General features: G+C 33.3%; 1 protein-coding gene across 1 annotated transcript in view; it reads right to left on the bottom strand.

The window, feature by feature from the left end:
* The window catches only part of REV3L (REV3 like, DNA directed polymerase zeta catalytic subunit), a gene marked incomplete at its 5' end in the record, with an annotated part of 184,534 nt that overhangs the window by 108,077 nt on the left and 49,433 nt on the right, over positions 1 to 27,024 (bottom strand). Inside the window, 3 exon segments of the mRNA XM_079149104.1 lie at positions 6,879 to 7,039; positions 12,431 to 12,505; positions 20,876 to 21,065. Coding sequence (XP_079005230.1) covers positions 6,879 to 7,039; positions 12,431 to 12,505; positions 20,876 to 21,065 — 426 coding nt within the window.

The following is a 27,024-nucleotide window of genomic DNA, read 5'->3' as shown; positions in this document are numbered from 1 at the left end:
TTATGTCCTGAGAATTCAACCTAAGAGCAGAAATAAAAATATTTGCAATATATAGACATGGGGGAGTAAATGGCTACAATATTTTCATAGTATAATAAAAGCATGATACATTTAAATGTGCTATTGTAGTACCTCATTTGAAAAACAAAGAATTATGAATTTTTATGGACATTAAATTTCTAGGGTACTCTGGGCCTCAATTAAAATTCTAGTGGAAATTTCACATGGAATTCAAAACATACTTTAACATCAAATCCCTAAATAAGAAGAAAACACACAATGCATTCCAGATATAATGGGTAGTAATAGTGAGTGGAAGCCTGGGTAAATGTGAATAAAATTTGACCTGTATTTGAAGAGGAGACTACACATATCTGCTTACAGGTCCCAATTTCAGAAACTAAATCCTGAGGTAATGCCTTGGAAGAAGTCTCTAAATTTTTGTACTTTTTTTGTTATCTCTTGCAGGAATTTAAATTTTCAAATAAAAGAAAGTTAAATGAGTGGCATCAAAAAGAATCCTAACATGAAGATAGATTAAATTCACAATTCTCTCCAAGGTAAATTTAAAACTTTGATTTTTATTTGGTCAGTTTAATCATAAAATGGTATAATTAGAATGAGATAAGGCATCACCATCACCATCCCTCAACAAAATAGATGCTAAAGAATGCAACTGATTTTCAAATTTCAAATTTTATTCACATTTACCCAGAATGCACATTCTGATTTTAAAAGGCTTTGCTATAGTTTGGATAGGGTATTGGTAGGAAATTACTTTGGAATTTGCAAATTACAATATAAAGCCATTATTTTCTAATAAATTTATATAAATAAAAATCTACACAAATTTACTGATTCAGAGTTACCAATCACATTATAAAAATTCGAATTTCAGGGATGGGGATGAACTTAGTGGAGAGTGCTTGCCTATGCGTGAATACCTGGATCCCCAGCATCCCATCCACCACAAATCTTGTTTTACCTACACTTTGGGAATACCCAAAGAAATATGTTAACATCCTTATTTAAATATGTTCAGTTAGGTGCAGTGACACACATCTGTAATTTCAGCTAGTTGGGAGGCTGAGGTAAGAGGATTACAAATTTGAGGCCAATCTAGGCAAATTAGGGAGACCCTGTCTCAAAATAAATAGAACTGGCAATGTTCTCAGTAGTGAGAAAGTCCCTGGGCTTAACCCCCAGTACTGCCAAAAAATTAAACCAAATAAACAAAAGAATCATATATATATTCACACACACACACCCCATATATATTTATAGAAAATATTATGCATTCATATAATTCCTTTCAACTACATGTGTTAAAGAAATATAAAATGACTAGGATACTCAAATATTTATTTCACTTAAGTATTTTAATACACTTTAACATAATAATAAGAAGCATCATTTCATGACAATTGATTATATAATTGAATACTGGTACAAAATTGTATATATGCATGTAATATTCAAATTTCTAAATCTTTTTCACTTTTGAATGTATTTCAAAGTAAAGCTAGGGCTGGGGTTGTGGCTCAGTGGCAGAGTGCTTGCCTGGCATGTGTGAGGCAATGGGTTCGATTCTCAGCACTGCATATAAATAAATAAATAAAATAAAAGTCTATCAACATCTAAAAAGAAAAAAAGAAAAAAAAAGGGAAAGCTACATGAACAAATAAGTAAGAGATAATACATTAATTTGTCTCATAAGATAAAATATTATGTAAACATATATTTGTCATAAGAGTTTTACTCTTAATTGTTAATGTGTCTAATGTGACAAAGTAAAATACAAAAGGTTATTTACCTACTCTTTCCATGATTGTAGTATAACCATTTGTTTTTTTTATTTTTATTTTGAGGATTGAACCAAGGCATGCTTTACCATCAAGCTACATCTCCAGTCCTTTTTATTTTGTATTTTGAGGCATGGTCTTGCTAAGTTGCCTAGGCTGGACTTGAACCTGTGATCCTCCTGCCTCAGTCTCCCAGTGGCTGAGATTACAGGCATGTGCTATGATATCCAGATGCAGTATAACTTTTTATCTTACACCAAAGAAAACCATAATATTTATACGATGAATGAAGATGTAAATTTTATCAGTCTGCAATTTCCCTCCTTTTAAAAATTTCTTCCAATTGAATTTCACAATTCTGCCTATAAATTTGTAAACATCTTACATGTTTTTTAAAAATTCCTTTCTAATTACCATTCCAATATTTATGTTTTGTAAAAAAAAATTTACCTAAATTTGCTAATTCAAATTTCTCTCATGTTTTTTCATTTGTTGGGGGGAAGAACTTCTATTGTATGCACTCTACAAACTTTAATTCCTCAATCTTTAAATTCTCAGCTATACTTGGCATTGAGAGCCAACTTGTTGACCCCCCAATCATCTTTTTGTTTTAGAATAACTTTGAATTTAACAGGAAAGTCTCAAGCATAGTACAGAATTCTGTATGTAGGTTACCTAGTTTCCCTTATTTTAAACACTTTTATTATCATGGTATAATGCAGAAGCAGATACAAGAAGATTGCTATTAATAAAACTATACTCTTTATTTGAATTTCACTAGTTTTTCCATTAATGCACTTTTAGAATCCAGTCCAGGACACCATGTCACATTTAGTTGCCATGGCTGCCCAGACCCTTCTGGTCTATTTCTCAATTTTTCCTTATGTTTCATGTTTTGATACACATGAGCACTGATAAAGAAACCTGTAGAATGATCTCCAATCCAAGTTTGACTGATGTTTTTCTCATGATGAAACTGGGGCTATGGGTTCATTGAAAGCATATCACAGAGACAAAGTGCCCCTCCTATCTCATCATATTAAAGGGTACACAATATCCGTACACACTGGTAACATGAACCTTAATCATGTGATGAAGTAAAGTTCAGTTCTATGGGTTTGAGGAATAAGTCGATTACCATAGTATTATACATAATAGTTCCTTTACCCTAAAAGTTCCCCTGTACTTTAACACTCCCCTCTCTGCTAATACCTGGCAACCAATAATGTTTTTTGCTTCTATAGTTTTGCCTTTTCTAGAAAGTCATATGAATAGAATTATACCCTTTGGATCTGGCTTCTTTTACTTAGTAAAATGCTTTAAAATTTCATCAATGTTGTGTGAATACAAAGTCTCTTCCTTTTTCTCATTAAAGAGTATCACAGTTTATCCAATTCCTTGTTCACTGGACATCTTAGTTGCTTTTCACATCTTTAGTAATTATGAATAAAGTTGCTATAAACATTTGCATTCAGATTTGGATGGAACTAAATTTTAAGTCACTTGGGTAAACATCTAGGAGAACAAGTGTTGGGTCATAGTATAAGTCTATATTTAATGTAATGAGAAACGACGAACTACCTTACAAACTGCTATTTTGCATTCCTACCTGTAATGAAAAAGATTTGCTATGGTTTCACATTTATTATCCTTACATATTTTGAATTGTAGCCATTCAAACAAGTATGTTGAGGTAGAGCTTTGTAGTTTGCATTTGTAATTCCCTAAAAACATATAATGTTAAATAGTGTCTTTTCATGTGTTTGTCATCCTTTACATTATCTTCTTTAGTGAAGTATCTATTTGGGCCTTTTGGCCATTTTTAATTTGGTTGTTTGTTTTCTTTGTAGGTGGACACAATACCTTTATTTTATTTTAATGTGGTGCTGAGGCTGAAACCCAGGGCCTCATGTGTGCTAGGTGAGCACGCTACCACTGAGCCACAACCCCAGCCCTGTGGTCGTTTGCTTTCTTTACTGTTGATTTTTAGGAATCATTTATGCATTTTAGATATAACTGTTAGATACACAATTTATAAATATTTCCTTCTGCCCTGTGACTTCTGTTATCATTCTTTTAACAGTTTTTTCACAGAGCAAGAATTTTTAATTTTGATAAAATTCAACCTACCAATTTTTTTCTTTCATGGATTTTTTTTTTTTTTGGGTGTTTGTTATTTCTAAAATCTCATGGTCAAAGTCAAAGTAGGGAAGATTTTCCCTTTGTTTTCTTCTAAAAGTCTGATAGTTTGCTTTTACCTTTCAGTCTGTAAATCATTTTAAGTTAATTTTTTTAAAAAATGCGTAAAGTATATGTGTGATTTTTTTTTTTTTTTTTTCTGGCACATGACACCGAATTATCCACTATTATTTACTGAAAAGACTATTCTTTCTCCATTGAATTACCACTGTACCTTTGTCAAAGTTAAGATGACTATATGAGCCAATTATGAGCTGTTTCAAATATAGGCATATTTTTGGGCTTTAATATGCTTCACTGGTATAGTATCTATCTTTTCACCAATACCATGTTGCCTTTATTTCCACAGCTTCTGTAGTTTTGTAATAAGTCTTGAAATTGAGTGATGTGACAACTTAAATTTTTACTCTTAAAACATCTCTATGAGGCAAAAAAAGGAGTATCTCCTGGATATAAAATAACACAGCTCTCATAAAGATGCGGAGTGGGGAGACTAAGGGGCTACAATCCCTGTAGGGATCATCTCTTACTTTTCCTACAACTCTCTTTGTTCCTTTAGGTTTCTTTCTCTACATATAAAAAGGGAGCAACTAGGCAGTGAAGCCAATCTCATCCTGCTTTAGAGGATTTCTTTCTTAGGGACATTAATAACCAAGGGAGAGCTATTCAATCACATAATCAGGTTTATTCTGGAGATTTTATAATATTCTCAGATAGTAAGAAGATGAGAAAAACTAATAATCTATAACTGTCATCTAAATTTGAGGTTCTTCAATTGAGCAGAATTAGTTATTTTTGTTTACTTTAAAGGGCAGTCACCGGCTAGTTTCAATGATTCAAAATTTATGTATTTAAAAAATGCAGTATTTGTAAATTTAATATGTTGTCAGCCACAAAATATTTCCTCTTTAAAAGAAGTTTTAGTGTATCAAAGTTGTTTCACCTCAAGATATTACTAGCATGTTAGACAGGCAAAACAAGACTATTAGTGATATATCATTATGTATATACATTAGAACTCTGCAAATAGTATCCTTACTTGATAAGGATTCTGAATGATAGTTTTTCAATCTATATATAATAATTCCAACATCTAAATTCTCTGTAAGTCTAGAGTATCTATGTTTGTATATTTGCTAGGCTTTACTCATGAAGACTAGTTTTCTGATATGACTGGTATATACTAAATTTAGTGCTGAACATACTATACTTGAAATTTTTAAAATTTGAGATCTATACTTAAAAGAATTTCCTCTAAGAAGAATCTGCAGTTGCTTCTTCAGCTAGACCTGAGAATTTCCCCAAACCAGCACAACTTTAGATCAAGTTCTTAGATCTGGGAATCTCTTTTTGTTTTTGGAGTTTCAAACTGGAGTGATGAAATGTCTCAAAAGTGTTCCATTTCCCAGTCTGTGTTTTACTTAAGGGTATATCTATTGGAAGTACTGTCTTATTCTGTGGAGAGTTCAATCTGCCAGGTAGGCCCTGGGCTTTGGTTTCTGTCTCTCACATCTGATAAGGCTATTTCAAAGAAGGTTCTAAATTCTCTAGGATTTGCAAATGTCCTCAGGTCAACAGTTGCTCTCAGCACTATATTCTTTTTTCTTTCTTTTCTTCTTTTAAGTAAACATAACATATTTATATAAACATGGAGTATATCTTATTCTAATTAGGATCCCAGTCTTGTCGTTGTACACAATGTGGAGATTCACCTTGGTATATTCATGTGTACATAGGAAAATTATGTCAGATTCATTTCACTGTCTTTCCTATTCCTGTCTCGCATCCGTTCCTTTCATTCTCCGTTCCTTTCATTCCCTTCATCTAATCCTTTAGGCCTGCAAATCTTCATGTTTGCAAACTCTTTGATACTTGAAAATTTTTTTCTTTCAATTTTATGCGGCCTTTAAATGGTGTTTTAGCAGGAGGGTTGATCCCTTATAACTAGTCCCACTATTCAAAAAAACCAAAAATCCTCCCTTGCTACTTTTCAAAGCACACTTTGTGTGATAAAAGGGGGAAATTAAATCAAAAGAGAATAGATGGTAAATTAAGAAACAAAAATGCTAACCTCTGATTTAATAAGTTTGGCAGAGAGAGAAAATAAAAAAAAAAATATGGCAGAGTATTAGGGCTAGAAGAAAAATGTTAGTTTTGTTTTGCAAGAAGTAGAAGGGAAAAATATCTAATGAGAATAAAAGGGTGTTAGACCATTTGACCCAGAATTCTGCTCCTAGGTATATGAACAAGAGAATGAAAATACATGACTATACAAACACTTGTAAATGAATGTTCATAAAGACATTGTTTACAGTAATCAAAAGGCAGAAAACAAAGAAGTCCATCAATTGATGAAGAGATATACAAAATGTAGTCTATCCACACACAGATTACTGGGTCCTAAAAAGGAACTAAGTATTAATTAGTACATGCTACAAAACAGATGAACCTCAAGAATATTATGCTAAACAGAAATATTACATGAATCCACTTAAATAAAACACACAGGGATGGGCAGAGACAGAAAATAGGTCAGTAGTTACTTAGGGTGGAAAGCATGAGGAGCTTCCAGGTAAAAGCTAAATGGTACATGTTTCTTTCATAGATGATCAAAATGTTCTAAATTTGTGGTGATAGTTGCACAAATCTGAATGTATTGAAAAATCTCAAATTACCATGTGAATTTTATCTCTATAGATCTTTAAGAATTAAATTTTCTTTTGAAATGCTTTCCCTAATAATCTCAAATCTCATTTTGTATATTTTAAAATCTTTTTCCACTTAGCATTTATTTTCTAAAAATATGTCATTTTATACATTGTTAATTGTGTAACATTAATTTCAAAGCCTTAATTTCAAGTTGGAAATTAACCTTACTTTTCCTTCTTGCTTTTCGGAACTTGACAGCAGCCAGATTTATTAAATTCATTCCATAAAGATTGTAGTCAATGAAGAGCTGTAGGAGGTAGGGAATATGTGCTTCATGAGGCTGGTAAAATTTATTCATTATGGCTCCACTTTGCAAAAGTTCACATATCCTAAATTAGAAAAAAAAAAAAAAAAAGAGTCATACAGTTATGTTCTCTAAAATGTTAAGTGAAACAATTACACACACATCAAAGTCTGGGCTACCCAGAAACTTGTATACGAATGTTCATAAAGGCATTGTTCATAGCAGTCAAAAAGTGGAAACAACCCAAAATGTCTATCAACTGATGAAGACATAAACAAAATGTAGTATCAAAATGTAGTAAACAAAATGTATCAGAATATTACTGGGTCATGGAAAGGCATGTTTTTTGTATAGAGAGAACAAAACACCTTTTACTACACAAAATTTTCATTTTAATTTTATTGGAAATTTGTATTTTGTTAAAAATTAAAAGTTTAAGTCACGTTTTAAAGTAAACGTGAATGTTCTGAACAAAATGAAATCATGGATATAGAATATTTTGACTTTAACCAATTTAATAACTGTATTGAAACAATCAAAATGTCAAAAAAGGTTTTTTAAATATATCTCACAAATACATAAAAATTTTAAAAAGAAATATTATTATTAATCCCATCAATCAGAGGCTACCATTTTAATATTTTTCTTTCCTGGGATTTTTTCCTTTATGATGGGGAACACAAACAATAGACACTTATAATAGCATAATAAGTACTACTCAGAGGAAGTATATTAGAAGGATGTCTAAGCAGATTAAATGATTAACTAGAGGTTCAGCTCTTTCTTTGAAGAAATAGTATGTCATATAAATAAAATTGCACATGTCAAGAGTCCTGAGAAAACACTGCTTATTCAGGAACTAAAACACAAAGACTGTAACCTAGTATCAAAAATTGTGGTAAGAGAAAGGGCTAGAGAAATAACAAAAGAAGACAGATCATGAAGGGCCTGTAAAGACATCTGAAGAGGTAGTGAAATTTGAGAACTGAACATGACCACATTAACCAGAGAATGCACAAGACTAGGGGAAGCAAATGAGAAGGCTATTAGGAGAAGGCAATCTATTGATTCAAGAGACCTATAAGGCAAAATGGTCAGGCCTTGAATACTGACTGATGTAGAAGGTCAGGTAGAACAGAAGGTGAGGATGATGCTTAAGCAGTTGGTTGGTGGTGTTATATTTACTGAAATAGGAAGGAATGTAAAACAAACAGATTTGTTTGGGTTTTATTTGTTTTTATTTTTTTGAGGGGGAATAAGATAAAACAGCTTTAGACATAATGGGGTTTAGATATAATGATGATTCAGGCAGATTTCTATGTAACTATGGAAATTAAAGACAAGGAAGATTAGGATAAGAATAATTTTATTAACACTACAGAAGCAGTTAACATATTTTTGAGCACTAATTAATGGATACTGTGCTAAGTGGTTTAAATGTTTCATCTCAATCCTTACTATAAGCCTATGGTATTACTGCCCCCATTTTATAAAAAATCAAAAAAGGTATCAAAAAATCACACAAATAAAAAATAGAACTGAAGTTCAAATCAAAATTCCTCTGACTTGTGAGCCCTCACTCTTCTCCATAGTGCTATTTCATTTATGCAGTACATGGTTTGATATACTGATCAGGAGTGCTTGAGGAAAATTCAGGAAGTCAAATGCATAAAGATTAAGGAAATAAAAGTGAAAATATAGAAGTAGATAAAGATGCAGAGAGAAGCACAGAGGAAAACAAGCCTAAGGCAGAACCCTAAGAAATAACAACAAATATTTAAAAAGGAATCAATGAAATGGCAGATATATGAATGATCAGACATGTATGAGGCAGCTAAAGAAAGTTAATATTAGAGAAGCCAACATTTGAGATCGTTTGAAGATCTCATTATTATTACTACGAGATCAAAAGCTAAGAACAAAAAATTGGATTTAGCAATTCATGAGAATAATTTTAGTAGTATGGTTGGTAAGAGCCATATTGGAGTAAAGTAAAGAATAAATCAGAGGGAAAAAACTAGATACACAAAGTGTAGATAAATCTTTCAAGAAGAATGACTATGTGAAAGAATGGTCTGTATATGAATATGAATGTATATGTACAAAATTAACAGTTTTATTAATATTTAAATGCTGTGAGCAAGGGAAATAGGAATAACTGATATATGGAAGGGGTCTTTGAAAAGGTCAAAGTATATAGATCTTGAGCCTCAAAGGTGGTGACAAGGTTCTTTTTCACTAAACAGGTAGCAAGAGAAAGAGAATACATATGAATATAACTTAAGGTCTTTGATAGCTTTACTATAGTGGTTTTTAAACCTTTTTTTGATTTAAGGACCCTTTTCATTCTTAATTAGTAAAAACACCAAAGAGCTTTTGTTTATGTGGTTTATGTATATTGATATTTACCACATTAGAAATTCAAACAAAATTTTAAGCAACTTTTTTAAAAATTTTAAAATAACAATAACTCATTGTTACCATAAATAACATTTTATGAAAAATAAACTATATTTTCCAAAGCAAAAAAAAATTGTTGAGAAAAGAAGCATTGTTTTATATATTTTCAAATCTCTTTTGACAAAAATAGCTAGATTGTCTTATCTGTTTTTGCCCAATCTGATATAAACTGGTTGAAACTTACGAAGAAAATCCAGCTTCACACAGATGTGTAAGTTGAAAAAAGAAAGAATAATTAATATCCTTTTCAGATCATTGTCAATATTCTTAAATACTACATGGAGATTCAAGTAGTAGTTTCCTAACTAAGGATAAGCTATAATGTGAACTTTGAAGCCAAACCAATGAAATTTCATACTCTATATTACATTATGATCCACATTCCACTTCAAGTATTTTTTTAACCCAGGCATAATCATCTAACACTGTTATGCTTTGGATGCGAGATGTCCCCCAAAAGCTCACGTGTGAGACAATGTAAGAAGGTTCAGAGGGGAAATGATTGGGTTCTGAAACTCTTAAATTTAATCAGTGAATTAATCCCTGATGGGATTAACTGAGTGGTAACTGGAGACAGGTAGGGTGTAGCTGGAGGAGGTGGGAATTGTGGCCTGGCTTTGAGGCATATAAACTTGTATCTGGCATCTCTCTCTCTGCTTCCTGATGATGTGAACTGCTTATCTCTGTCATACTCTTCCACCATGATGTTCAGCCTCACCTCAAGCCCTGAGAAATGGAGCCAGCCTTCTATGGCTTTAAACCTCTGAAACCGTGAACCTCCAAATAAACTTTTCCTCCTAAAATTGTTTGGGTCAGATCTTTTAGTCACAGCAGCAAAAAAGCTAAGACAAACACCATATACTTGTCTTTTGGAAAAGAGAGATCTACTAAGTTACACAGATCTTTTGAATGTTCATTACACAATATCAAAAATCATTTGCTAATATGATCCTCTCTCATCAGAAAAATCTTTAAGCATTGTAAAGCTGTTAAGTTCACAGCAGGAAATAAAGTTTTTCAAAATTCTAACATTGTTTGAAAGCTCATATTTTATCACTGGCAACAAATACTCTGAGGTGTTTGCCTTGAAATGACAGGCTGACCATTTTTGAGAGGCTATGTACCAAATATGCAAATCACTAGAACTATCAGTTGTTCTTTCAGGGAAAAATGGTATTCCATTAAAATAAAAAAAAAGGTGGCTAGTTCAGTTTGCAACAAAAAACAATCAGGTAAGTGCTTCTTTCCTTGAGAAAATCATAGTGTTTCATGCTTACTTTCATTTTGTCATGTAAATATTACAAAGATGCACACCTAAGGGACAAGATTCAACAAAATTAACAACTTTTACTGTGTTATCATGAATACTCCCATGTTAACTTTTTTTTTTTTAACTATTGTGCTAATGGCAGAAAATAAAATGACTACTAGTATGATGCCATTTTTCTGATTCCAGCAAAGGCAAATCACATTTTAATATTAATTTTCCTTCATAGTATGTTCCACAATTTTTGGTTATATGTAATTTACTATCTCCCCTGTTTTGCTGTAAATTCCCTAAATGCAGGAACCATTCAAACTTTGCTCATCACTGTTTACCCAAAAGTTTCCACAATGCATCAAATAATGTAGATACCTTACAAATATTTGTTTTTTACAAAAGAATAAATAAACAAACCCATTAAAAAAATCAGAGGTTTTGGGTAGGTATTGTGATAAGCTGACTATATAATGTAAAGCAAACTTTTGATAATACTTTAGTAAGTATTCAACTGCTATAGGTACAAGGAAGAAAAATGGATTATATTCATAAAGTAGAATTATAGTTTGTAGATGATTTATAAAAGATTTATGCAACTTTTATTCATAATTCCTACTCGAGAGCAACTTACGATGAGAAAGGGAAAAATTAATAAGGTTTATTTTCTTACTACTGAATTCATGAGTGATGGTAAGAATTCATGGTGATTGTTCTTTTGTACTTCCTGGATATAAGAAAGTAAACAAAGGGAATCTGGTACAAAAAATCCCTTACTGTGTTTAAGTGACTCTTCTGGAAAATTATTTTGGTATCTTACATAAACAGAAGCTATTTTGCAGGCTATAAGAAAACTAGTTTTCACTTGTTAGGTAGAGAAAAGAATAACAGTTGGAATTAGTACTATAATTCAGTGAATTTTTCAACTGATTTAATTCAAAATAAACCTCACATCCTTGGTGTTGTGCCTATCACAGTATCTTAATTCATTTTAGGAAAACATTCAATTTGTGTCTTACCATAAGGTTAACTTTTTGGAACTCAGTACCTACTGGCAAAAAGAATCTCCTGGAAAAACAATACTCAGCATTTCTCCAAGTCTAGTTTTACCTTAGCTTATTATCATAGGCAATGAAAACTCTTGTCATGAATCTGAAACAATAATAAAAGGTGTGTGTGTGCGTGTGTGTCTTTCCTACTCTCAATAATTTGGGTTCTTGGATAATTGAAAGAATAAGCTAGAGGCAGAGACACTAATTAAGGGGGAGGGAAAGAAGAGAAGGAGGAGAACAACAACAACAACCACTTAAAATAACAGAAAACTTTCAGTGTATAAATTTTACTAACAGCTAGTAAGGACTCAAGAGGAAGCCTTCATACTTTGCTCTCTCACAAATTTCTCCTTGCTTTGAAATTAAAGAAGCTTGTTTTTAGTATTACATATCTGGTCTTGCCAGCAGGGCACTAATATCATATGAGACAGCTGTCATCTTTCCTTACCTACTTTTATAAACTCTCTACATCTAAGACAGGAAAGAAGCAGATGGGGGCCATAAACCAAGGTTCTTACACTGTTAAACTACCCATCCTATAGTCCTAGCCATGGGTCTCTATGTTTACACATATATGTACATTTAGGGTCTCTTCTTCAATAATGTTACAAACTACATAGGTCTTTTTTCTAGGTTTTTCCTTTTATTTTCAATGATAATAATAAATCTTAGTTTTTTTATGTTTTTGTTTCATTTATCTTTGTACCTTTTCACCATTGCAGGATTGTAAAGATAGATCTTCATAAAGTGTCTTTCCTTCTCATGATAACCATAAAAAGGCCTGAAATATAAGAAAGAGATATTTTAAATTATTTCCATCAATCATAGAAGAAGTAATACAACTTATTGACCTAATTAGGCTCAGCCTAATTCAGTCTTATTTCAATATTATTGAAATAACAAACAACTAAGAAAATCCAAGACCTTTCAGTTAAGCCTATCGTAAGTTAACATATAAATATTGAGGCTTTTAAAAAACATTTTAAAATACCACTATGAAAAAACTAGGGACAAAATGCGAAGCAAACCATTTTTGCCTTAATTTCAGTCATCATGACTATTAAAAAGTTACTCTTGATCATGCACCCATAACCCCCGGAAGCAGCTTTTCCTGAGTGGTTCACCTGCTGAGATCCTCGGGATACTTCTGTGACCCCTAGAAGTAGATAAGCAACCTATTCTCAGAAGCTTAGCCCACTGAGGTCCTGAGAAGCAGATGCTCAGCCTCAACCACCCTCCCTAGCCCAAGGACATCTAGGTAGACCTTCCTGGGTACGTCATTCTGCAGGGGCCTTCTAAAGTCAACAGTATAGCTCTCAGGCACTGACAGGAATAGCATCTAGGCCCATTAGTGAAGCCTGGGTACTGCCCTTAGACACTGACAGGCACCACTCTACTACCTGGGATGCCACATACAGCTGGGACTACCAGGGTGGCTCCACCATAACATGACCCACAGAAACTGATGGGTGCAACATACTCAGCTGGGAGCACTGTACCCAGGAGTGCCAGCAAATTGGCCCTACCTACAAGAGCTGCCTTCCACCTGGCAGTGCAGTCCCACAACCCCTGCAGCCTAGGCCAGAGATACCTGCAGCCATTGCCGAACTGATTAGGGTGAAGAAGCTACAGACATCAATGTGACCACATGTAGCCAAAGCCAACACAACATATCCAGCCCAAACCCTAAGACACATGGCTAGCAAAAAGTCTTACTATAAATTGGTACATAAACTGACCCACCAGATGCACAAATATTAATATAGAAAAGCATGAAAAAAACAAGGTAACATGATGCTTCCAGAGAAATATAACAACTCTGTAGCAATAAACACCAAAGAAAGAGAAATGAATGAATTGCTCTACAAAGAATCCAAAAGAATGATTTTTAAGGAAACTTAATAAGATGGAAAGAGCATACAGACAATTCACTGAAATAAGGAAGGTAATTCATGATATAAAGGAGAAATTCAGCAAAGAGAGACTAGAAAAAGAACTAATCAGAAATCTTGGAGTTAAATCTCTACAAATGAAATAAAAAATAGCAGAATTGAATATGTAGAAGAAAGAATTTCTGATCTTACAAACAGAACTTTTAAAATAACCCTGTCATATTTTTTTGAATGAATGAGGTAAACTTTCAGGATTCATGAGACACCGTTAAACAAGCAAACTTTCACCTTATGGGTACTTGAGAAGGAAAAGAGAAGGAAAAAGGTACACAAAACCTAGTCAACAAAATAATTGCTTAAAACCTTCTAATTTTTAGGAAAAATATGGATATCCAGGTCTGGGAAGCTCAAAAAATTTGATAAAAACAAAAAAAACAACAAAAAAAACCCTATCTCCAAAGTATGTTACAGCCAAACTATCAACACTCAAAAGAAGAAAATTCTAAAAACAGAGAAGCGTCAAATCACCTAAAAGAGAATCCTCATTAAAATAAAAGCAGACTTCTTTGCAGAAACCTTGTAGGTCAGGAGAGACTGGAATTATATGTTCAAAGACCTAAAAGAAAAAAACTACCAACCAAGCATGTTACACTCAGCAAAGCTATTCTCAGAAATGAAGGATAAATACTTTTGAGACAAGCAAAAACTGAGGGAATTCATCATTACCAGGCACTACAACAAATGTTTAAGGAAGTTTCACACTAGAAGTGAAAGGATGGTAACTACTCTCATGAAACACACATTAGGAGAGAAGGCACACACACAAAGAAAAAAATCAAACCCAATCAATCTGGAAGTCACTAAACAACAAAAGACAAGACAGAAAAAAGGAACAAAAGATATATGACACCAGGAAGAGGAAAAAAATTAACAGAATGAGAAGAGTATGCATTTATCAATAATAACCTTGAATGTAAGTACTTTAAATACCCTAATTAAAAGACTGGCAGAATAGTTTTAAAAACTAGATCTAATAATATGCTGCATGGAAGCATGGAAGAAACTCCCTTCACCAGTGAAGATATAGATTGAAAATTAAAGTATGGAAAATGATATAATACAAATGCAAAACAGATATATCAGATAAAAAGGTTTTAAGTAAAAAAAAAATGTAAAAGGATACAAGGAGGGTCACTATAATGATAATAAAGGAATCCATCTGGCAAGAGGAAATAACATTTGTAAATACATATGTACCCAACACTGGAACACCTAATTATACAAAACAAATAATAGCAGATCTATAAGAAAAGATAGACTAATAGTCGGAGATTGCAACACCTAACTTTCGTCAATGTACATATCAACCAGATTTTCCTTCAAAACAAAACAAAACAAAAAAACAACAAAGAAATACTGCAGTTAAACTACACCATCGACTGAATGAACACAGAAGACAATTTGTAGAAATTTTATTCAATGGCTGCAGAATACACATTCTTCTTATCAGCATATCAAACATTCTCCAAGACAGACCAAATGTTAGGTTAAAAAACAAGTCTCAACAAATATGAAGAATCAAAATGCTATCATATATCTTCTCTGACTACATGAGAATAAAACTAGGAATAACAAAGAGAGGAACTTTAAAACTGTACAAATATAAAAATTATACAATGTGTTCTTGAATAACTAATGGACCAATAAAAAAAATCAAGAGGAAAATTTAAAACTTTCTTAAATTAAAAGAAAATGCAACATACAAACACTTACGGGATATAGCAAAAGCAGTACTAAGAGGAAAGAAGACAGCAGTAAGTGCCTGAATTAAACACACACACACACACACACACACACACACACACACACACACCAAATAAACAACCTAATTTTGCAACTCAAGGAATTAGAAAAGCAAGAACAAATCAAAGAAAGAAAACACAAAGAAAGAAATAACAAAGACCAGAGTAGAAAAAAGTGAAATAAAAAATACGAAATATCAATGAAGAGACAGTTTGTTAGAGTAACCAAAAAAAAAGAGGATCCAAATAAGCAAAACTAGAGATGAAAAGGAGACATTATAACTGACAACACAGAAATACAAAGAATCACTGAGGACTATTATGAACAACTATATTCCAACAAATTGGAAAAAACTAAAAAGAAATGAATAAATTATTGGAGACATACAGCCTACCAAAATTGAACCATGAGAACACAGAAAGTCTTAACAGGTAAGTAACAAGTAGTGAGACCGAATCAGTAATAAAAAGTTTTCCAACAAAGAAAAATCCAGGAGTAGACAGACTGGCTTCCCTGATGAATTTTATCAAGCTTTTAAAGAAGAATTAATGCCAATTCTCTCAAACTACTCCAAAGTATAGAAATGGGGGCAACCCTTCCAAATTCATTCTATGAGACTGGCATTATCTTGATACCAAGCTAGACAAGGACACAACAACAAGTTACAGACAAATATCCCTAAAGAATACAGATGCAAAAACTCTCAACAAAATAGCAGCAAATCAAATCCAACGGTATTCCAAAAAGATTATACACCATAATCAAGTGGGATTTACCCAGGGTTGCAAGGATGGTTCAACATATACAAATTGATAAACATAAACAGAATGAAGGATAAAAACCTTATGATCATTTTAATAGATGGAGAAAAACATTCGATAAAAATTAAATGTAGAAAAAAAATATACCTCCTATATGGGCCATATATGACAAATTCACAGCCTACATCATACCAAATGGGGAAAGCAGAAATTGTTTTTTTTTTTTTTTAAACAGGACAAAATGTCTACTTTCACTACTCTTAATGTGATATAGCACTGCAAGTGTTAACCAGAGCAATAAGACAAGAGAAATAAATAAAAAGCATACTAACTATAAAGGAGATCAAACTATCATTCTCAGCAGGTGAAATGATTTTGTATATTAAAAAAATAAATAAATAAAAAATCTAAAGACTCTGCCCAAAAGAAAAAATGTTAAAAATAATATACAAATCCAGTAAGGTTGCAGAATTAAAAAAAAAAAAAAAAGTAGATTTTTTTTATGTGCCAATAATCAAAATGTTGAGAATAAAATCAAGAAGGCAATTCTATTTTTCCTAGCTACCAAAAAAAAAAAAAACCCAGAAATCAAAACCAAAATCAAACCAAAACAACTAAGTAAAATTTAATGAAGGAAATGAATGATCTCTACAATGAAAATTATAGAACACTGATGAAAGAAATTAAGGAACACACACACACACACACACACACACACAAACATGGTAAGACACCCCATGTCCGCGGATTGGAAAAACTAAAATTGTTAAACTCTCCATACTACCCAAAGTGATTTACAGATTCAATGTAACTGCTATCAAAATTCCAAAGACATCCCTCATAGAAATAGAAAAAACAACCAGGTGTGGAAGTGCACACCTGTAATCTTGGCAGTTTGGAAGGCTGAGGCAGAAGGATTGCAAGTTTGACGCCAGCCTCACCAACTTAGCAAGGCCTTAAGCACTTCAGCAAGACCCTGTCTCTAAATAAAATATTAAAAAAGGCCTGGGGTTTTGGCTCAGTGTTTAAGCGCCCCTGGGTTCAATTCCCAACACAAAAACCAAAAACCAAAAACTAAAAAACAAAAAAATTAAAATAAAAATGACCCAAACCATCTAATTTAAAAATAAGCAAATGTCCTGAATAGAGTTTTCTCTAAAGAGGATATACACCAAGAAACTGGATAGAGGCTTTACAGAAGAAGATATACAGGCAATTAATAAATATATGAAAAAGTATTCAATATCTCTAGTAATTAGAGAAATGCAAATTGAAACAACTCTAAGATTGTTACTTACTCCAATTAGAATGGCTATTATCAAGAACACAAACAATAATAGATGTTGGCATGGATGCGAGGAAAAAGGTACACTCATACATTGCTGATGGAGTTGCAAATTGGTGCAGCCACTCTGGAAAGCAGTGTGAAGATTCCTCAGAAAAACTTGTAATGGACCCACTTTTGGACCCAGTTATCCCACTCCTTGGTTTATACCCAAAGGACTTAAAATTAGCATACTATAGTAATGCAGCCACGTCAATGCTTATAGAAGCTCAATTCACAATAGCTAGATTGTGGAACCAACCTAGATGCCCTTCAACAGATGAATGGATAAAGAAACTGTGGTATATATACACAATGGAATATTATTCAGCCATAAAGAATAATAATATTATGGCATTTCCAGATAAATGGATGGAATTGGAGAATATCATGCTAAGTGAAATAAGCCAATCCCAAAAAACCAAAGGCCAAATGTTTTCCCTGATAAGTGGATGATGATATATAATGGGGGTTGGGGGTGAGAGAAGAATAGAGGAACTTTAGATTACCTAGAGGGAAATGAGAGGGAGGAGGGTATAGAAAATGGTGGAATGAGACAGACATCATTACCCTATGTACATCTATGATTACACGAATGGTATGAGTCTACATTGTGCACAACCACAGAAACGAAATGAGGTACTCCATTTGTGTACAATGAATCAAAATGTAGTCTGTAAAAATAAAAAAGAGGACATACAAATGACAAATATATGAAAAAATGCTTAACATCACTAATCATCATGGAAATGCAAATCAAAACCAAAATGAGATATTATATTACTCCTGCTAGAATGGCTATTATCAAGAAGATGAAAAGTAACAAATGCTGGCAAGCATACAGATAAAGGGAAAATCCCATACATTGTTCTGGGAATGCTAATTAATATAGCCATTATGGAAAACAGTATGGTGGCTCCTCAAAAAACCAGAAATATAACTATCAAGTAATTCAGCAACACTATTAGGTAGCAATACTAATAGGTATACATCCAAAGGAGTTGAAATCAGTTTATACCAAAGAGACACCTGCACTTTCATATTTATTGCAGCACTGTTCACAAAAGACAAGATATGGGATCAAGAGAGGTATCCATGGATAGATGAATAGGTAAAGCACGCACATTATATATATTGCAGTCTGTAAAAATCATATATATATATATATATATACACATATATCCTACAACTCTCCCTTCTACCTATGTCCTCCAACAATCTATGTCTTCCTACACAGTTGCTAAAGTAATCCCTTCAACTTTAAATCAGACTTGGGTTGCTCAAAATCCTGCAACAGGGCTGGGGAGATAGCTCAGCTGGTAGAGTGCTTGCCTTGCAAGCACAAGGCCCTGAGTTTGATCCCCAGTACGGCAAAAAAAAAAAAAAAATCCTGCAACAGCTCAGAGTAAAATTCGAAGTTCTTAGAATAGCCTCCTGCAGGGGCTGGGGAGATAGCTCATTTGGTAGAGTGCTTGCCTTGTAAGCACAAGGCCCTGGGTTCGATCCCCAGCACCAAAAAAAAAAAAAAAAAAGAATAGCGAATAGCCTCCAGCAGTGATTGAGGAAACTTTAGTATACATGAGACTTTTCAGAAAGGCTTATTAAAACACTGATTCCTGGGCACCCTCACCAGAGTTTCTGATTCAGTAGGTCTGGGGTGGGACCCAATAATGTATTTCATTCAAATTTCTAAGTGTGTTACTCCAAGTCTTCTGAGAAATAAACAACAAATGTATAAACAACAAATGTGCAAGATATTTATTAGCACCTGTGAGAGAAAATGATGAAAGAGTCAGAAGAGTTGGAACAACCACCAAACCTAGATACTAATCAGGTCCCATGTGAAGGAGAGAGGGATGGAGGAAGAATCTGTGATGGAATTCTAATGGCTATAGGGGAGTCCTCAAGTTTCTCAGGAACAGACTGCCTTAGTGTCCTTGCCATGTTCAGTCACTAGCTAAGAGTAGTCTATGGAAAGCAGTTTCAGGTCACATGGAGTAATTAACAGAATTTCACCATACAGTAGAGAGATCATTGTTCAATTGCATTCCTTGTATTTGGAAATCTGAGCGCTACGGTCTCACAGCTGTTAAATCAAGTAAAAGCTAATGGTGCTACTGGAAGCCAAAGTATGGATATCATACTTTGAGAACCACTAGCCTATCTGATCTCCATCTTCTCTTTCTCAATTTCCTTCTACCCAACTTTTCACTCCCTTCATTCCAAGCCATCTGGCTTCCATGCTATTTCTGCTTCCTTACACTCTTCGCATCTTTGTTTAAACATCATCGACCTTATCAATGAGACCTCTCCTAATAATCCTACATAAATTTGCCACTAGTCTACTTCCCAGTCCTATACTACTGATCCTTCTTACTCCGCTCTCCATCTTCTCTTCTTCAATAGCAGTAACTGTACAACAAACAAATGGTTTTATTTCATATTATATGTATAAGTTATTATGTTTTCACTGCTAGAATGTAACCAGCTAGGGGCAGATATTTTTATTTTGCTCAACAATATATCCCAAGCTCTACAGTTTTGATTTTTTTTTTTTTAAACTGGGGAATGAACCCAGAGGCAATCTACCACTGAGCTACAACCCCAGTACTTTTTAATTTTTGAAACAAGTCATGCTCAGCTAAGTTGCTGATCCTCCTGCCTCAGCCTCCCCAGTCACTGGGATAATGGGGGTGTGTTACAGCACTAGCCTATAGTTTAGATCTTGAACACCCCCCCAAAAGCCCATGTTAAAGGTCCCAAGGTGGCACTACTGGAGGTGGTAGAACCTTTACGAGGCAGGTCTTGTGGGAAGTCTTTAGGTCATTAAGGGGATGTCTTTAATGGAGATTATGGAACCACAGTCTTTCCTTTCCTTCTCCTTTGTTTCTTGGCCATGTGGTAAGCAGTTTTGCTCTGTCAAATCTTCCTACAACGATGCACTTGTCTTGCCACAGGCCCAAAGCAATGGGGCCAAACTACCAAGGACTAGAACATCTGAAACTATAAGCAAAAATAATCCTTTTCTCTTTATAAGTTGATTATATCAGGTATTTTGTTACAGGGACAGAAAGTTAACATAGCAAGTGTCTGGAATAGTATGTGGCACAGAGAAACTACTCAATAGATAAATATGAATGCATTACATGAATCAAATGGAACAGATTAAAACAAAAAACCACTGTTAAATCATCATTCACTCCAACAAAAATTCACTTTAAAAGATTTCAGCAAGAAATTCATCATAGTTCCTTTAGAGGAAAAGTAAAAGAAGTACAAACAATATATTTTAATAGAATGTTTTCCTTTAATTAGAACAGCAAAAGAAATAGAGATAATAGAAATTTTAAAAGGTATTATCATATACTTACATTCCTGATACTAATGACACTTTGAACACATGCTGAGCAGTGGAAGATGGATTGCCTAAAGCCACATTAAGTGCTCTGTCGATACTGAATGCCATTTGAGAAAGATAGCTTTCTGGTTGCTGTCCATAACCATCGTATGGCACATAGAGGTAAGGAAAGATGCCATGCAGATGAAGACATGTCTTCTGACCTAAAATGTAACACATTATAAAGTTTAGACTTGAGAAACATTTTAACAATTCAAAACTCAGAACAAAAAGTCACTGAAATAGTGATACAGCTTAACATTTTAACTATACAAAACTCAGAATACAAAGTCACTGAAATAGCAATATACCTTATCTAAGATAGGGGGGAAGAAAACCTACAGTTAAAGTCATCTGTGTTAACTATATTTAGCAAGAGAACATTTGGAAGCATTTTATAAACATAAGCACTATAGTATGATTTAAATATTGTAGTAGCTTTGATGAAAATGTATTTGACTAGTTTCCACTTATAACTGATTTTTATATACTTTACTGAATCACCCCATAATACCACACAGCTCAGGGCTGTAAACAAGTTCACTGAAAGTTTACTAAATAAATCAATGAATGCCTGCATTGGCATTAATATTTTCAAACAAGAGATTTCTCTAAGAGATAGCTTTACAACAACAACAAAAAAAGGGTAAAAGGAGTTTCAGAGCATAGACTTTTGCTATTAGAGATAGGGAAGAGGGTAATAGAAAAAAAAAAAAAAAGACAAACCCAAATCAAAACAAAATCTCTATAAATCAGTTGTAATGGATTTCTAGATAACTAAATTTTCTACCTGATATAGTAGGTCAGAGAAACAATGGGTTGGGGTAGGGAGAGAGAAAGAAGGAGGGAGGGAAGTAAAAATCCAAGTATGCACAGTTTTCAGGAAGCCAATATATCAGTCAAGGTGCAGAAACGGATAAATTCAGCATAGCCAAGATAAAGTAATATGAGAGAGAATCCACAAAATAAATGCTACAGAAACAGTAATGTATCCATGACAAGGTTAAGTAACAACAGTAACAAAAAAGCAGATGCACCATTACTCTCCTGAATCTGGCAGAGCTGTATGGAAGCGGTTCCTATCTTCAGAGCACTGTCCCCTGTTCCCCCCAGACAGATGCCATTTGTCTAATTAAAATAGGAAGAATGACACAATAGAACACATCCATTTTCCTCATGTAGTAATTCACTATTACCATGCCAATACTATCCTCAGGTTTCTTCTCCACTTCCATCCCTCCTGATTCTGCTCACTGGTCCTTTTCTTTAGATAGGAAAGTAGTTATTTGTTTGATTACTATTCCCATTGTTGACTCAGAATGGTTTATATAAAATAGTTCTATGTTCTGTTTATATTTTGGGCTATTATTTCTTATAAGGAATTAGCTTTCTTATTTTTAAGGTACTTACAAACAACAAATCTTGAACACTTACTATGTAGGATATAACATATCTGGAATGATTTGTTACTTAATGTTATAAGATTTGTAACCTCCAGACAAACGTCTAGACAATATTCTGATTTGATATCAACCATCACACTTTTGAAGAAACAAATATTGTGTTGCAACTACACCAAACTTAGTTTACATATTTTTAAAAAATGTTCTCAGTTGTAGATGGACACAATACCTTTTATTTTATTTATGTGGTGCTGAAGATCGAACCCAGTACCTCACATGTGCAAGGCAAGAGTTCTACCCCTGAGCTACACCAGTAGTCCCTCAGTTTTTAACAATAGTTATGCTACTTAATTTCAAAGAAATGAAATAATTGTTTTCAGTGAAAAGAACTTTCGACTATTTTGCTTCTACATAAAACATAGTATTATTTCCAAAATATTAAAGTTTTAATATTCTTTACATAGAGAAAATTCTAATTATAATGACAAGTCTTTAGAAAATACATTTAAGCAATTCACTGATTATTTACTTAAATGTTTTTTTTAAATATCTCAGTAATAAAGGTTATAAACATTACCCTCTGGACATAAAATATTACTTGATTAAACTATAGGATGAAGGAGGTGGGAAGACAGAGAAATACTCCCTCTTAAGTTCACAAATTCAAGACCAGTGATTTCAGAATTCCTAGTGTGATAACATTTTATAAGTAATATTACAAGTTCTTAAGATAGTCGATATATCTTAATGGAATTGTGAGTAAATTTAATAAAAATTATATAAATTGATTTATAATAAGTTTATGTCAGAATGCTGATAAAGTGTCTTAAAAATAACTATATATCCATTTTTCACATTTTTTATGAAGTAGAAGCCAGATAAATTATCTACTTAAAAGCTTTGGAATTATAATTTTGGGAAGATAAGTTACAAAAAAGGAAAACATCATTTATTCAGCAGGCACTAGGCTAAAAGGTTACATCTATTTATTTCTAAAACTTAGAACAACCTAGCAAGTTATCACTGAAGTTAACTTAGGGTCATGTGGCTTTTAAGGAGGATCTGAAAGCAAATCAAGAAAATCTAAAACCAATGCTCTTTCTATTTAACAATGAATGTTGGTGTGATTTTTAAAATGTTAATGTTAGCTTCTTTAATACTTAATTTCTCATTTCTTATTTTATATAACTTTCCCTTTCCTTATCTGACTCTCCCATTTGATGGCAAATTCTTTGGGAGTTGATATTTGTGTGTCCGAATGAATATAACATCCCTTGGACTCAGCATAAAATGCATTTAATATGTTTAATAAGTGTTTATTAAATGAATGAAAAAATGTTCAGTAAAACGGAATAACTGTTTGAGGACAAAGGAATGACGTGAGCGTTGTAAATATCTGAAAAAACAAATCCATGAAAACAGAGAAATAGAACAGTCAGCCAGGTATAATGGCTTACGCCGGTAATTACAGGGACTTGGGACGCTGAGGTAGAATAGCAAGTTTGGGGCTAATATAGGCAATTTAGCCTAAAAAATAAAAGAAGGGCTGGGGGTGTAATTTATGGTAGAATGTCCCTGGGTTCCATTTTCAGTACTGCAAAGGGGGAAAAAAAAACCAAAACTATCAATGGGGTTACAGGAAGACATGAGTACATGGGTTTGAGAAGAGTTCCCAGCTTACTGGACTTTTTCTATTCTGAATGACTGAAAGTCCCATTCAAGGCTGTAGTAACTACAACATAGACATAATCTCTGGTTCTCTGGCAGCTAGGGATGATGGCTCAGTGTCTTATTCATCACCATTCCTCAAGAACATCCTGAAGAACAATCATAACATGAATTCTTGGCATAACACTAACAGTTTTAATACAGAATAAGTATCATAGAAAAGGAAAGAATGAGAAACAAGATAAACTCAAAAGTTAAATACAAGTGAGATGTATAAAATGATATGAGAGTCCATTTCTTTTGGGTAACAGTATGTCTACTATAATATTTGTAGTTTTGTAATAGCATTGCTTTGTCTTGATAGATACAGAATGTTTCCATTTATTTCCCTTCACAAGCTCTATGTCATATAAAGGTCTGGTGTCACACAGCTATAAAGTTCCTGAGATGAACTAGTCTACTCTTACCCCATCAGCTGGGATTAGTTTAAGCTCTAAGAAAATGCCCTAAAATCAGTGGCTTTAGCATTAAAACTGAGAGCTACTCTCACAAAAGAACCCTAGAGTTGGTACTATGAACTGAGCTTTTATCAACATCTAGTTAACAGTCTGGTTAAGAACTTTGACTTCAGTCTAGTGGCTTTTCCACTACATTCCAAGGAATTTCACAAATCGGACTCTTTTAGGAATGTTTCTATAAAATTAATCAAAGGTAAGGCATTTTGAAATCTACTAAAATATTTTAAGATTCTTAAACAATTCAAGACAATAGCTATTTCTAGGTAACAGGTGGATCTAGGAAAATATTACTATTTTCTCCCTCACCCAGCAACTTCACTAACGTGTAATTGACAAATTATATATATTATACATTGTGATAATATTAAGTCAGGCTTATTAACATATGTCACCTCATAATATTTTTGATGAGAATATTTAAGATCTAATCTCTTAGCATTTTTTAAGTATACATTATTAACTCTAATCACCTTGCAGTAAACAGACCCCCAGAAGTTATTGATCCTGTCTTACTGAAACTTTGTATCCTTTTAACCAACATCTTCTCCATTTTTCTTCACCTATACACATCCACTCTTACACTCATGTCAAAAAGAATTTAGGTTACATGTTCAGTAGAAACAAAGCTTATCTTTGGAATAAGCCTAGGCTCACAGGTTTCAAACATTTATTGAGTTCTGAGTTTTTCAATTTGACTACTGTTGCCTAATCCAGAAGCTGCAATAAAATTATTTCAGCAATGCTCCATTGAAACTTGTCACACAGTATAACTGCTGGTTTTTAAAAACAGGGCAAAACTTTATGGAGCTGTCAACTTCCAACTATGTGTAAGTCTTTTTTAATGAAGGCAGGTGCTTTATAATAATAGTAAGTATGTGGGTGCTTTGAATTTCATCTTTCATGGAACACATAATTGTTCTATGAGTTTGTTGCATTCCAACATTTTTTGTTATTTTTCAACATTGTGTTGTATTTTTTAAGTGCCTAGATCTGGTCTCCAAATTGAGTGTCTAAAATCTTGGTTACCGATTTGTAGCAAAATTACTTGTATATTTGTAGATCCATTTTCAATAAACTGACTAATTATGCAATTTCTCCAGTTTAGGGGTTTGTAAACTTTTCCTGTAAAGTAGTAGATATTTTAAGCTTTATGGGCCATACTGTCTCTGATACAATTACATAACTCTGCCTTTTTAAACACTGAAAGCAGCCATGACAATACTGAGTCAATATACTTGATTATAATAAATTTCATTTACAAAAACAGGAAAAAGAAGGAATTTGGCCCACTGATAGTAAGATGCCAATCCCTGTACTAACTGAGTACACTTTTCCCTTGGAAAAGTTTGGTATCATCATCATCATCATATATATGTGTGTGTACACATATATATTCATTGGTTGGCTACAATCAAAGTCATGATAGCCTAAGAATATCTTAGGAAAAAAAGAAATTCTTATTTTGTAATTTGCAAAACCCCACCCTAAGTCTCAAATCCAATGTACGAAATGTTTTAAACAAACCTCTACAGAGCTATAAAACAAAAACTTGGCATGTGAGTAGGAAAATTTGTGGTTATGGAATTTTTCTATTTTCTTCTTCCTGAAATATTTCAAGTTTTACATCACTATTATCTCAATCTCTTTCCCTCCAGTCTTTCTTTGCTTCTTTCCTTCTAAAGTTTCACTCCATCTTTCTCCATTCTCACATAACCACAAAAAGAACTAAACAAAATCCTCACAGTCACAGTTAGAAAGCAAATGTTAAATTATCCATCCTTGTTAAAAAAAAGTTGTAAGGTTCTATAGTTTGGATAGAAAATGTCCCCCAGAGGCTGTGTGTTAAAGGCTTGGTCCCCACTTTGGCACTTACTGGGAAGCAATAGAACCTTTAAAAGATGAAGTCTAGTGTGAGGTTTTAGGTCATTGGGGGCATGTCCTTGAAGGGGATTGTGGAACCAGGATTTCTTCTCTTCCTCTTTTTCATGTCCAGGTTATAAGGTGAATAGTGTGCTTAGTCACATGCTCCCTGCCACGGTATGTTGCCTTATCACAGCTTGAAAAGCAACAGGGTCAAATGACCATAGACTGAAAACTTCAAAACGGTAAGCTAATATAAACTTCCTTTTTATAAGTTGTTTATCTCAAGTACTTGCTGTAGTAACAGGAAGCTAACACATAAGGATACACTTTTAGTCTCCGAAATCAAATTTTAGAATTTATCCTGGGTCAAAAATTGAGAATGAACATGAAGTGATGCTAGGATGTTATTAACAATAGTGAAATAAACTGAAGATGATTTCTAATAATAGGGAGTTAATTACGGTATATCTTTATAATAGATTTATGGCACTTGTACCAAATTCTGATTGCTCCCTATTTTTGTAAAAAACAGTTTTATTGGAATGAATCACAGTCCATTTGGAATGATTTATGGCTGCCTTTGCTACAGGCAGAGTTAAGTTGCAACAGGTTTTGACACGTTATAGCCCTCAAAGCCTAAACTATATACTATAGATTCTTCTATAGAAAAA

This window comes from Sciurus vulgaris (genome assembly GCF_902686455.1).
Source record: "Sciurus vulgaris genome assembly, chromosome: 7".
NCBI lineage: Eukaryota > Metazoa > Chordata > Mammalia > Rodentia > Sciuridae > Sciurus > Sciurus vulgaris.
The sequence above is the reverse complement of the archived record's forward strand: the minus strand, read 5'-3'. Positions and strand labels throughout refer to the sequence as shown.